Source organism: Budorcas taxicolor, chromosome 18, assembly GCF_023091745.1.
Source record: "Budorcas taxicolor isolate Tak-1 chromosome 18, Takin1.1, whole genome shotgun sequence".
Classification (NCBI taxonomy): domain Eukaryota; kingdom Metazoa; phylum Chordata; class Mammalia; order Artiodactyla; family Bovidae; genus Budorcas; species Budorcas taxicolor.
In genome coordinates, this window is record NC_068927.1 from 37137621 (window position 1) to 37148301 (window position 10681).

At 56.2% G+C, this 10681-nt stretch overlaps 2 protein-coding genes across 4 annotated transcripts in view; one reads left to right on the forward strand and one right to left on the reverse strand.

Annotated features, from left to right (window-relative positions):
• Window positions 1-3205, forward strand: part of NFATC3 (nuclear factor of activated T cells 3) — a 92898-nt gene extending 89693 nt beyond the window's left edge. Inside the window, exon 11 of one of the 3 annotated variants that reach the window (XM_052657007.1) lies at window positions 344-3205. In XM_052657007.1, coding sequence (XP_052512967.1) covers window positions 344-662 — 319 coding nt within the window. In that variant the 3' untranslated portion in view covers window positions 663-3205. The remainder of the gene's footprint in view (window positions 1-343) is intronic. The other 2 variants (XM_052657005.1, XM_052657006.1) reach the window with 2 other exon arrangements.
• Window positions 3206-4153: 948 nt separating this feature from the next.
• On the reverse strand, window positions 4154-9677 carry ESRP2 (epithelial splicing regulatory protein 2). The gene is made up of 15 exons (XM_052656330.1): window positions 9480-9677; window positions 9263-9391; window positions 7672-7785; window positions 7430-7544; window positions 6991-7089; window positions 6713-6767; window positions 6534-6644; window positions 6327-6459; window positions 6206-6248; window positions 5748-6049; window positions 5425-5637; window positions 5131-5329; window positions 4794-4980; window positions 4319-4484; window positions 4154-4243 (listed from the first exon to the last, which is right to left on the reverse strand). The coding sequence occupies exons 1-15, from the start codon at window positions 9675-9677 to the stop codon at window positions 4154-4156; spliced, it is 2154 nt and encodes a 717-aa protein (XP_052512290.1).
• Window positions 9678-10681: the final 1004 nt, after the last annotated feature.

The window sequence follows — 10681 nt, forward strand, 5'->3', positions numbered from 1 at the left end:
TCTCCTAAAGGGATGCAGATTAAGGAAAAGTTAGGTTAAGGTGAATAAGAATCCTGTCTTCTGCTCTGCAGCCTGAGCCTTCACAGTGAGGGTATGAACATTTCCCTTTTCTCTGATCCATTTCCCTTCCCAATAAAACTGACCTGAAAGATAAAGAGGGGCCTGGAAGAACTTTGGGAACGATGTTTCCATCCAGTTCAAGAGTAGGCTTCAAGCACTGCCTTCACTTTTTTAGAAAGCCACAGAAAGGGAAAAAACATCTTTGAAATAGAGCTCGGCTTCGAGCATCATATGGTTAGTCACACAGAGGTCACTAATTACTCTTCCCTTTCTTGTTTTTCAGTGAACGAGGTAATTGGGAGAGACATGTCCCAGATTTCCGTTTCCCAAGGGACAGGGGCGAGCAGGCAGACTCCCCTCCCGGGTCCCAGTTCCCTGGATTTAGGAAGATCCGACGGGCTCTGACATTGCTCACTACAGCCTTGTGTCCACCATCATGTACTTCTCAGCATGTTTCTCTCCTTGGACCTTGGGTTTCCAACTCTGCAACCTTCAGGATGGAGCCAGGAGTTGGGATCACCGAATGTGGGGAAAGCAGCATTCCTCCAACTCAGGCCTTGGGAAGATTTTGTAAGAGAACAGGAGCAGTACAGGCTGTTTGATCTTTGGAGAAATGAGCTTTGCTTTTTATATTTAAATAGGATACTTTTATATGATGGGTGCTTTGAGTGTGAATGCAGCAGTCTGTCCATTTCAGAGGTGCTGCTTCTGCAGGTGACCTGATTGCTTAGCTAGGATTGGTGATTTGTACTGCTTTAGGTCAATTGAAGGACTCTTTAGCTTTGATGATATTTTTAAAGTAGAAAACTTTTGATAAAACTTTCCAGAGGTAAAAGAAAAAAAAAAAAAATTACCCCAAGCCCACACCTATGCCTCAGAAACTCAGCATGTGTCCTGGAAGCCTTTCATAGATTCATAGGAAGTAAAGCCAAATGTAGCTCATACTTCTTTATAAAAGTAAACTCTTAGGTAAAATGAGAAGAGACCATTCCAATCACTGAAGTGTTGGAATACAAAATGACATTCCAGAGCATAGCATTTTTGCAACTTTTTAGGTAATCTTCCTGCTGTCTCTCCATACCATCTCCATGTTGAAATTGCTTTTTTTCCCCTCAGGGCCTTGGGTAAATTAACTACATGTAAGGGAGCTTTGAATGATGGGTTTTTAGCTTGCTATCTTTAATTCCTGCCATCCTACTAACAGGTAGGCTGTGGAGTATTTTTCCTTTTTGTGTCCTCTGGTCCCAGACCTTTTCCACATGGAAGCATTAGCATTTGGCTGCCACAGTCTCTTGATGGTTTGTTTAGGCAACTTTATTGCTTCTAGCTCATCTCTAGAGGCCAGGCTGTGTCAGAAGCCAAGCACAAATGAGCTATGCTTCAACACCAGGGCAGAGGACCTGCAGGATTCCAGATGGGAAGCTCTTAAGATCTGCACTGGCATGGGAGGCTTTTCCCTCATTGTTTACAGCCTAAAATGATCCTGGCCTATCCTGCCCCATCCACATGGCCTACAAAGCAACCTTTCCCTAAAAGGCTTTGAGGCAGATCCAAAAATGAGATACCACTGTAAACCTGACCCTCCACACCAAAGATGCCCTGGTGCTGCTGCTGGTAAGGGCCAGCAAGAAACTCCAGCCTGCTGTCTACCAAAGGAGGTGCCCAACCTGGGTTCTCTTCAAACCCTGCCCTTACCCATCCCCTTAGTGGGGTTAGTTTCCTGTTCCAAGGCTTGGGCCTATTTCAAGGCCCGTGAAGCTTGCAGTACGTTTTCAAATGAAATGTTGTACTTCTATTCAGGAAGCAAATTTTCTGAGTGCCTGCATAGGAGAGACAGTGTGGTGGGCTGGTCACAGGCTCCATTGCTGTTACTCCAGGGGATTGTAGGTCCCAGATGCCAGGACTCTGTAGTGAGGCCAAGTGAGGCCTGGGTGGAGGGAGCCAGCTCAATGTCCACCATCTCTTAGCCAGATGGGAACTGTTGACCTACAATGAGGAAGTATGGTCTTTTTTTTTTTCCCTTTAAGCCACAATGTTTTCAGTTTCTCCCTAAAGTTAGTTAGAAAAGAATGTCTATCTTTCAGCAAATCACTCTAGTCCTTCTTGGAGCCCAGTGTTTTCACATTTTCTTTGAAAGTGAGTTTTGTGTCACGGAGTGTAGATAGTAAGATTTGCTTCGGGGCCTGTGGTTGGAAGCCCAGAGCTTCCTCTGGAGGGTTTTGGGGGCTGACCCTCTTGAGATGGCCAGACTTTCCTCCGCCCTCATGCCCCTGGTGTAGCCACCTCACGTGGGGTCCTTACAAGAGCTTCCCTTGGAAGACCCTTTGGGGGTTGCTCTGTTGCCCTCAAGAATAAAAGCCTCTATGATCCAGAGTTGCTATGCACCAGAATTTGATGCCTTTTAAATACCTTGATGCCTGTAGCACTAGAAATGCTTTCCTATGTAAAATAAAAGTTAAATTTTAAAATAGAGCTTTGTATACTACATAAGCAGTTTTGTATCAGCTTTGTAAAAGCTTTGGTGTAAAAGACAGTATTTTTTGGCTTTGTAGACAGAGACCTTACTTTTTGTGCAACCTAGGGGTGATCCACTGGCCTATGCAAATTGAATTCCAGTAACAGCACTGAGCAGCTGGGCATGCGCTAGCGCCCACCCCTTTCCTCTCCAGCCCTGCTAGGCCTTGGGTTGAGGAAGGGGATGAGCAGCCTTCTGCTTACTGGAGATGCACTAAGAAGCTTGGCTGAAAACAGCTTTTAGAGGAACAGATGTCTTCGAGTTCGAATGTGGTGCTGCTGCCCAGGGTGCATCCCACCCCTCCCCAGGGCTAGCCCCTATCAACAGAGCTCTGCTGAGTCCGGCTGTAAAGCCCTGTTGTTGATACTCAGAACAGATGGTCGGTCATCTGTATGGCTCAGGTGGGTTCAAGTTAAACCTTGTATTTTATAAAATGGATGATGTTCAGTTAAGGAACTGGTTCTCAGTTATGTTTACAGCGCTTGAGATTGTGTTTTCTTGTACATTTTGTATTTTAAAACCTTTTATAGGAGTACAGTGCTCCTTACACAAATACAAAGGGAAGAAGCCAGCAATTCAGGCTCCTCAGTTACAGTGCTGAAATAATAAAACGGTGACAGGTCAACGGTCTCCTTGAAATCTGCCTGAGTGTTCCTCTGCATGGGGCTGGTGTGGAGCCCCTCACTGTGTGCCAAAGGGAAAGGCACTTGGGCTTTTAAAAAGTCCATTTGGCTAGGAACCTTTATTTTACAGAGGAGAGGGTAGAATTCCAAATTCCTTCTGAAGCTTCAGTTGGGCACCCTGCAGTGGGTGCAAAGGACATTCCAAGGTGTCTGTTGAGTTCAGGAAAACTGACCTGCCCAAGATGTGCATGAAAAGTAGGCAGAAGTCCCTTTGTAAGTCAAGCCTGAGTTTTTCTGTGGGGGCCTCCTGCCCCCTAGTGTCCTCTGGGGATACTGCAGTAGAGTCCATCAAAACCGCTTGTGATTTTTGCCATCTGCTATTCTTGTGCCAAGCTCCAGGGAGGCCAGCATCCTTAGGTGGGACCACCCCTGCACAGTGTAGTCACAGAGGTCCAAGTATCCTGGGGAGTGGGACCAGCACACTCTGCTGCCCCTGCACCCCGTCAGAAGGGACGGGAAGGTAGGACACTGGTATCTTTACTCAGAAAGAAGCTCCCTGGAGTCATACGCTGAAAGCACCAGGGCTTACATTTTTTAAAAAGAAACCAAGCCTGCTGTGGACATCAGCCCCCCAGAATCTGTAGGCACAGGCCATAGCCAGAACAGAACAAAGGCTCTCTGGGTGCTACTTAAGCAGCCCAGATCCGACCACTGGGAGCAGGGTAGTGCCATTCCACCCCCAGCCCTGCATGCAGGGTCCAGCCATCATCTCTGAGGTGGACAGGCAGAGCAATAAGTTGGGGGATGGAGCTGGAGCTTGATCTCCTCTGGGGGCCTTCTGAGGATTTTGAAAAGCCAGAAAGAAGCCACCAGGTTGAGGGCGCTGGTTCTCTGGAGACAGGAGAGTCCCATTAGCTGAGGACATCAGTCAGCTCTTACCTCCTAGCTCCCTCACCTACAAACACACCCATTCTTTGGGGGCCTGTAGCACAGTGCGAGCTGGGTCACCAACAGGCATCAGGCTGGTGTAGTCATCAGGGGCTAGCTGTAGGAGGGACAGAGGTTTAGGCAGGGAGCCCCAGGCTCAGCCAGCTTCCCCAGCACTCCAGTCACACCTCACCTGGTAGGCCTGGAAGACACTGAGCAGATCCTTCATACCAGCTGTGTATGGGACACCCTGCATACGGACCAGGGCTCCTGGCTGGGACAACACAGAGGTGGGAGCAGAGGCCAGGGCTGCAGGGGGTGTGGTGAGGTAGCCCACAGTGGTGGGGGAAACGGGGGGGCTGGGGGGAAAAGGCAGGGATTTAGTAGCGTAGTCCCCGTTATGGCCTAGACCGAGCCCTACCCACCTCCTCCCTTGCCTCTGCCTTGTGCTTGGTTCATTTCTTCCTCCCTGAAACCCCTGCCTCCAGAGTCCTCTCTATTCCAGTATGTAGGTGGCATCAATCAGCCCACAGTTGTCACTCCCACACTGTCTCAGAATAAGGGAGCTCCAAGAGACCTTTAGTGATGTGGCCCAGGAAGGGGATCATGGATCATGAGCCTCCCACAAACCAAGACAAGACGGCAAGACTGAAGTTCTTTGAGCGTACCTGGGGTAGTACGCTGTGTAGTTCATGTAGAGTTGAGTGGCTGGCCCTGGGTAGTAGGTGACTGGGGTAGGAGCAGCAGGCACCCTGGCAGCTGGGAGCAGTGCTGAAGAGGGATACAGAGCTGCTGTCTCAGTGGGAATGAGGGTCGGGGTGGCCTGGAAGGTGGCGTAGGCGGGTGGTGAGAGGCCTAGAGGCAGAAGCAGAGAGTGTATCTGCAGGGAGCCCAGCACTGCCCTGGGTGGGGCAGCCAGAGAGGAGTCCCCCCACATAGAAAGTGAGGGTGATAACAGCCTGGCTCCCACATGCCACTTCCTTCCCCAGCCCCTGGGACACTCACAGGGCAGCTTGCAGGGTGGAGGGGACATGCCACTGCGGCCCAAGGTGCCCCCCATCAGGACACGGCTCATCTCCTCTGTGGAGCAGGGGACCACCTCCACATAGCGTTCCTTCATTGCTTTCTTATGGCAGCGCTGAGCAGCAGCTAGGGCCCGCTCTGCTGATGTCATCTGGATGAAGGCATCACCTGACGGCCGGCCCTGTGCACACCACCTTGTGAGCTGTGCGTCATGTGCGAGAATCCCTTACTCCTAACCATGCTGGCTCCCCTGGTCCCCCTGGGCAGCAGCTTTACCTGCTGGTTGAGTACCATGTGCACACCATGAGGCCGAATGTCAGCCGCTGCCTCCCCCAGAAAGCTAAGGATGTCTTCAATGGTGGCTGTGTAGGGCAGGCCTCGCAGGCGTACACAGTCTCTCCCACTCCCAGCTGCCAGTGGGAAGGGGATGGGCAGCAGTGGAGCAGTCAGGGTGGGAAGGAGTGGGCTGGAGGCATAGCGGTTCAGGACCTAGAAGGAAAGGAAGCAGCAGGCTGATTATGCCAAGGAGGGCAAGGCCAGAGAGAAGGGGCACCCTGGAGAGGTACATGGGCGTGGGGGGTGGGGCCTGGGGGGCTCACCTGCTGCACCTCAGCTGCAGTGCTCCGGAAGAGTTCAATGTATCGCTTACCCAGCATGCCTTTATGCCTGCGTAACGCAGCCTGTGCCAGCTCCTCACAGGCGAAGAGGGCAAAGGCATCACCCGTGGGCCGGCCATCAGGATGGCGCACAAAGAGCAGCCCATCAGCGCCCCCTGTTACGGGGCACTCTGGCCCCAGGAAGCCTAGCACATCTGCTGGCCCAGCCGAGAAGGGCAGTCCCCGCAGCCGCAGGATCACTTGGTCTTCCCGTGACAGGAAACGTGCCACCTCTAGTGATGTGCCTTGGGGGAGGCCGTGGGAGTCACCTACTGACTTCATCTGTGCCCTTCCCAATACCCACCCACACCGGCACCCAGGGGAACAGGAAGGCAAGAGGCCTGAGAAAACAGGACGTGTCAAGAGCCGGGGGCACTAGGCACCGTTGGGAGCACACTCACCCCCTGCGATCTTCACAAACTCCTCTCCTGTTGCTTTATACACCTGTGGGGACAGCTCATGGGTCTCATGCCTGCCCAGCCTCAGCTCTGCCCTGCTCTGCTCCCAGCCCTAGAGCCCCACCTCGATATAGCGGACGCCCATGTGGTGCTTGTGTCTCTGCAGCGCTAGGTCCCGCTGTTCGCTGTCCACAAAACGGATGAGGGCCTCACCATTTCTGCGGCCCTGGGCGTTGAGGCACAGTGCTACACCACCCCTGCAGAGCCAGCACTGCATTAGTCCCTCCTGGGTGGGCCTGCCCTCCGGTGCCACCCACCCTGCTGTATCCACCTGGCAATGTTGAGCCCTTTGAAGAATCGAGCCACGTCCTGGTCTGATGACTGCCATGGCAGCCCACGAGCCCGAACCACAGTCTCGCTGTCCACCACGTCGGCCTTGCTGCTGTGGGGGCAAGGCACAATCAGAGCTGTCCAGCTGCTGTCACCCCCAACCCTGCCCCCCTCACTCACCAAGGCCCTGTCTCATATTTCTGCTTCACCACTTCAGGCTTCAAAAACAGCTGACCTGAGAGGAGATGGCATGTGGGTCAGCAGGGTCTGGTGGGAGGGGTGTCCCCACCAAGCTCTGCAAAAAGGACAGTTTTGAGTGGGATGAGGAGGCAACAAAGGGGCTTTCACCTGTGGCCTCTCAGAAAAGGTGACACGTGGGGAGGGGAACTTGGAGGAAGTAAGAGGCAGGCATTCACCCAGCCGTGAGAACAGGTGAAAGGTGGTGAGGGGAACCTTACCGCTGGGACTTTCAAGCAGGTGGAGGATGATGGCTACCATTGTCTTCACTTCCCACACCCCAAAATCATCCTCTGTGGCATCTGTCTCCAGCCCCAAGTCTATGAGCAGAGAATAACAATGAGGAAATCCCAGCACAAGAGGGCAACTGACATGTCCCACTGAAGCTCACAGCCCCTACATAAACACATGCAGAATCCCAGCAAACACGTTTGTTTTGGCTTGGCTCATCTGTGCCATGACAGACCCGCAGCCTAGATAAATGGAGACATATGCCCACATTCCAAATGTGCCCCAGCACAGACACACAGACTTGCAGTCGGGGGCTGAGCAGTTCATGTAAACCTACATGTGTCCATCCAACCTGCCAGCATGCGCATACTCAAGACACATCCAGCCTGCAGCCACCCTTCCACCCTCACTCTGCTGGGCCACAGATACCCTGTGCCATGGTGGCCACGGTGAGGTCCCTGGCAGAGCGGGCACTCGGGTGCTGCACGTGGAACTCTCTGCGGAGGTCGTAGAAGGAGAAGAAGGTGTCGGGGAGCACCAGGTTCTGGGGACACATGGGAATGGGGATGAATGAGGGAACTGAGCTGCCCTGGCCTCCCGCCGCCGCCCGCCCTGTGAGAGTGGGCATTCTGGGAACTGTGCCCCCTGTTGCACCCTCAGTGGTGGCATACCTTCCTGGAGGCCTCAGGGTGCAGGACCTGTCGCAGCAGTTGCTGCCCATCAGTGCAGAGCATGTAGGGGCCCCCGCCCAGCAGAGCCACATCCCCGCTCACCAGCTGTGAGAACTGGGAATAGGGAGTGAAGAGAGAGACAGAGGGACTAACAGCCAGGTGGGCAGGGGGAGGGAGGGTGCAGGCTTGCAAAGCTGGTTCAGCCAGATGTTCAGCCCTTCCCTGCCTGGGGAGGAGGCTGCCACGCCTGCTGGGCCTGGCTCTGTGTCCCACCCGCTCCCTCCACTGTCACCTCCAGGCCAAATGGGAGTAGTCACAGATCACCCGAGCCCCCATCACACACACTCCAGGAGTCTGGAATGGGGCCAGAGCAAACACCTGGTGGAGTGGGACAAGCAGGTGGGGAGGGGCGGGACAAAGCAGGTTAAACCTGTCCCAGACCAGGCACCACCCTCAGACAGGTGAGGGAGGCCCAGTCCTGTGGGAGGCCCAGCCTGCTCATGGTCAATGGCAGCCCCGCCCCTAGGTCTGACCAACCCGGGGGCTGAAAAACTTCAAGGACAGAGCTCCACACCTGAACGCCAGGGGCAGCATGAGCTTTGACCCAGACCCGATCGACCAGCTGGCACTGAGGTGTTTGCTCATAGAGGGGGCGGGAAGCGGCCCAGCCCCTCCCCCATTCTCATCCCCGCCGGCGAACACGTATGAGCACAAACCACAGGCCCAAGAGCCTTCCCTAGCCCGAGCTTTCCCATCTGAGGCTAGCAGAGCAAGGCGACCCAGCCCACGCATCCCAAGTGGGGGCTAGTTTGGCAGTCCTGGAACAGACTCATGTTTCACATCATTGTGCCTGTTTCCTCATCAGGAACCACCAAAGTTGTCGGAAGATAAAAGAATTTGTGCTAGTAAAGCATTTTCAGTCATTTCACCCAAGAGTCAGGCACAGGGGTGAGCGCAGTGAAGAAGACAAGAAAAACAGCAAAGGGAACCGCCTTCCACTTCAGCCAGGCCTTTGCACTCAGGAGCCAGGTAGCCCCCCAGGCGGGGTCCGGACAGCGCCCATGCCTGGCCAGGCGACCGAGACAGGCCTGGACGAGCAGCTTACACCTGGCGGCGTCTACCTCCGGGGCAGACACCGCCCTACGCCCCGCTGCAGCGTCTCCCAGGCGGGTGGGTGGGCCGAGGACACAAGTGGCACGGACCGTGACCTGTGGCCAAGTCTGGGCCCCTGGGCCCTTTCAGCTTCCGGCTGCTGTTTCGGACGACCTGGCCAGGCAGGTTCCCAAAGGCGTCTCACCTACCTCCCCCCGCAGGCCTGGGACTCTGGGAGGGGTCTCGCAGCCTCCATCTCCACCCCCTCAGCAGGAGTGGATCACTGTAAAGTCTGAAAAGACGCCCCCCATGGAAGGGCCGACACACGCGGACACACGCACATTAGGGAGTCGCTGAAAGTTTCAAACAACAGGAACCCGTCCTACCACCCTGGCCACTTGGCTGTGGTGCGCCAGGCCTCGCCTCCTGCCGCCTCTCCCGCCGAGAAATGTCCCTGCAGCCCGGCCGTGCCTCCATTCACCCCGGCCCCAGCGCTTACCTGCTGCAGCACTTTGTCCAGCGGCTCGGCCCGCGCCAGGCTGTCGGAGCTCAGGCCGCTTGCCTCGCGGCACTGCGGGCTCAGCGCGGCCGCCTCGGCGCGAACCAGTGACTTATGCAATGTCCCCACCTGCGAACGGCGGGGAAAACCGATCAGCCACTGCGCTCCTGGGATCCCGAAGCTCTCAAGAGATCTCAGCGCCCCCTTCCCACCCTACCTGGCGGCTCCGCGGCTCCACCACTTGCCAGACTAGGAGGATTAAGTCGGTCTCGTCGGAACCCAGGTCCGGCCCCAACGCACCGGCCGTGGCCCCGAACAGTACGACCAGGGGTCCAGGCCCCGGTCGGGGGTCGGCAGCGGAGTCTGCAGTGGGGTTCGGGCCTGGGGGCGGCGGCTGGGGTGGCGGTGGAGTCATGGCCGCAGAGGAGAGGGGCGCTCGGCCAGACACACGCGGATCGACGAAGCGCACGCACGCACCGACCGATGGCAGACGCGGCCCGGCTGGGGCGGGACACCGTGTGTTGGGGGCGGCACCTGCGGCCCGGCTGGCGCAGTGGGCGCTGCTGAGACCCGCCCGCGGCGCCCCGCGGGGCGGGGCGGCTACCGGCCCCCGCCCTCTCCGGGCGAGTTACCTGTCGGCCCCGCCGGCCACGTGATCGAGGGCCCGGGAACGCTGGGGGAGGGCCGCTAGAATCCAGCCCTGGACGCTCACACTCGCTCTCCCGGCCTGGGGTCGCGCTCAAGACCCAGACTCCACTCCCGCAGCCGACCCTGCCTGACTTCTGGGGCGACCCCCCATCCCCTCCCACTCCCCTCTCCCACCAGCGCTCTACCAAGGAAAGTGCAAAACTGGGGGTCTTCTTCAGTCCGTAAGCGGCAGCCCAGAGGCTGTGGGGGGTCACGACGGCCGGTCTGGAAGGGTAAAGTCAAAGGGGCGGTAAGAGTTACCAGGTATCACCCCAAGGCTTGTAGGGTGATTGCCAGAGGTCTACTGGGGTGGGAGGAGAGTGGCCGGAAGCACAAGAGAGCATTAGAACCACTGGGGGATTCACCAGAGGTCAGTGGGCAGGGTTTGTGAACACAGGTGCGAAGGCTGGGCCTTAGCCGGTCTCCTGGAAGTGCCTGCGATGCCAAAGCGCGGTCGGACGTGCGCAGGCCTCGTTTCTAGGGAAGGAAGAAGCGCGTCTCCCACATCCCCCGCCCCAGCTCCCGAGATCGGGCCTCTAGACGGCGCTGAGCCGGACTGCCCCAGCAAGGAGCCTCGCCCCAACCCGATGTTAGAGCTGCGGTATGCTTTCGTCCTTCCGCCTGGATAACAGGCCTGTTGCTGAGTTGAGAGCGCGCTACCCGATGAGGGCTAGCGGCGAAAGTGCAAGGTGCTCAAGGGGGCCGCAGATCCTCCATCTCTTCTCTTTGGAC

Bases quoted from the DNA above. Each gene is read 5' to 3' on its own strand.
- ESRP2 (XM_052656330.1), bottom strand. From the start codon at position 9,677: ATGACTCCACCGCCACCCCAGCCGCCGCCCCCAGGCCCGAACCCCACT. The intron at 6,050-6,205 runs GTGAGTGTGCTC...GCCTCCCCCAAG, and splicing joins GTTTGTGAAGATCGCAGGGG to GCACATCACTAGAGGTGGCA. The intron at 5,638-5,747 runs GTGAGCCCCCCA...CTTTCCTTCTAG, and splicing joins CTGCAGCTGAGGTGCAGCAG to GTCCTGAACCGCTATGCCTC.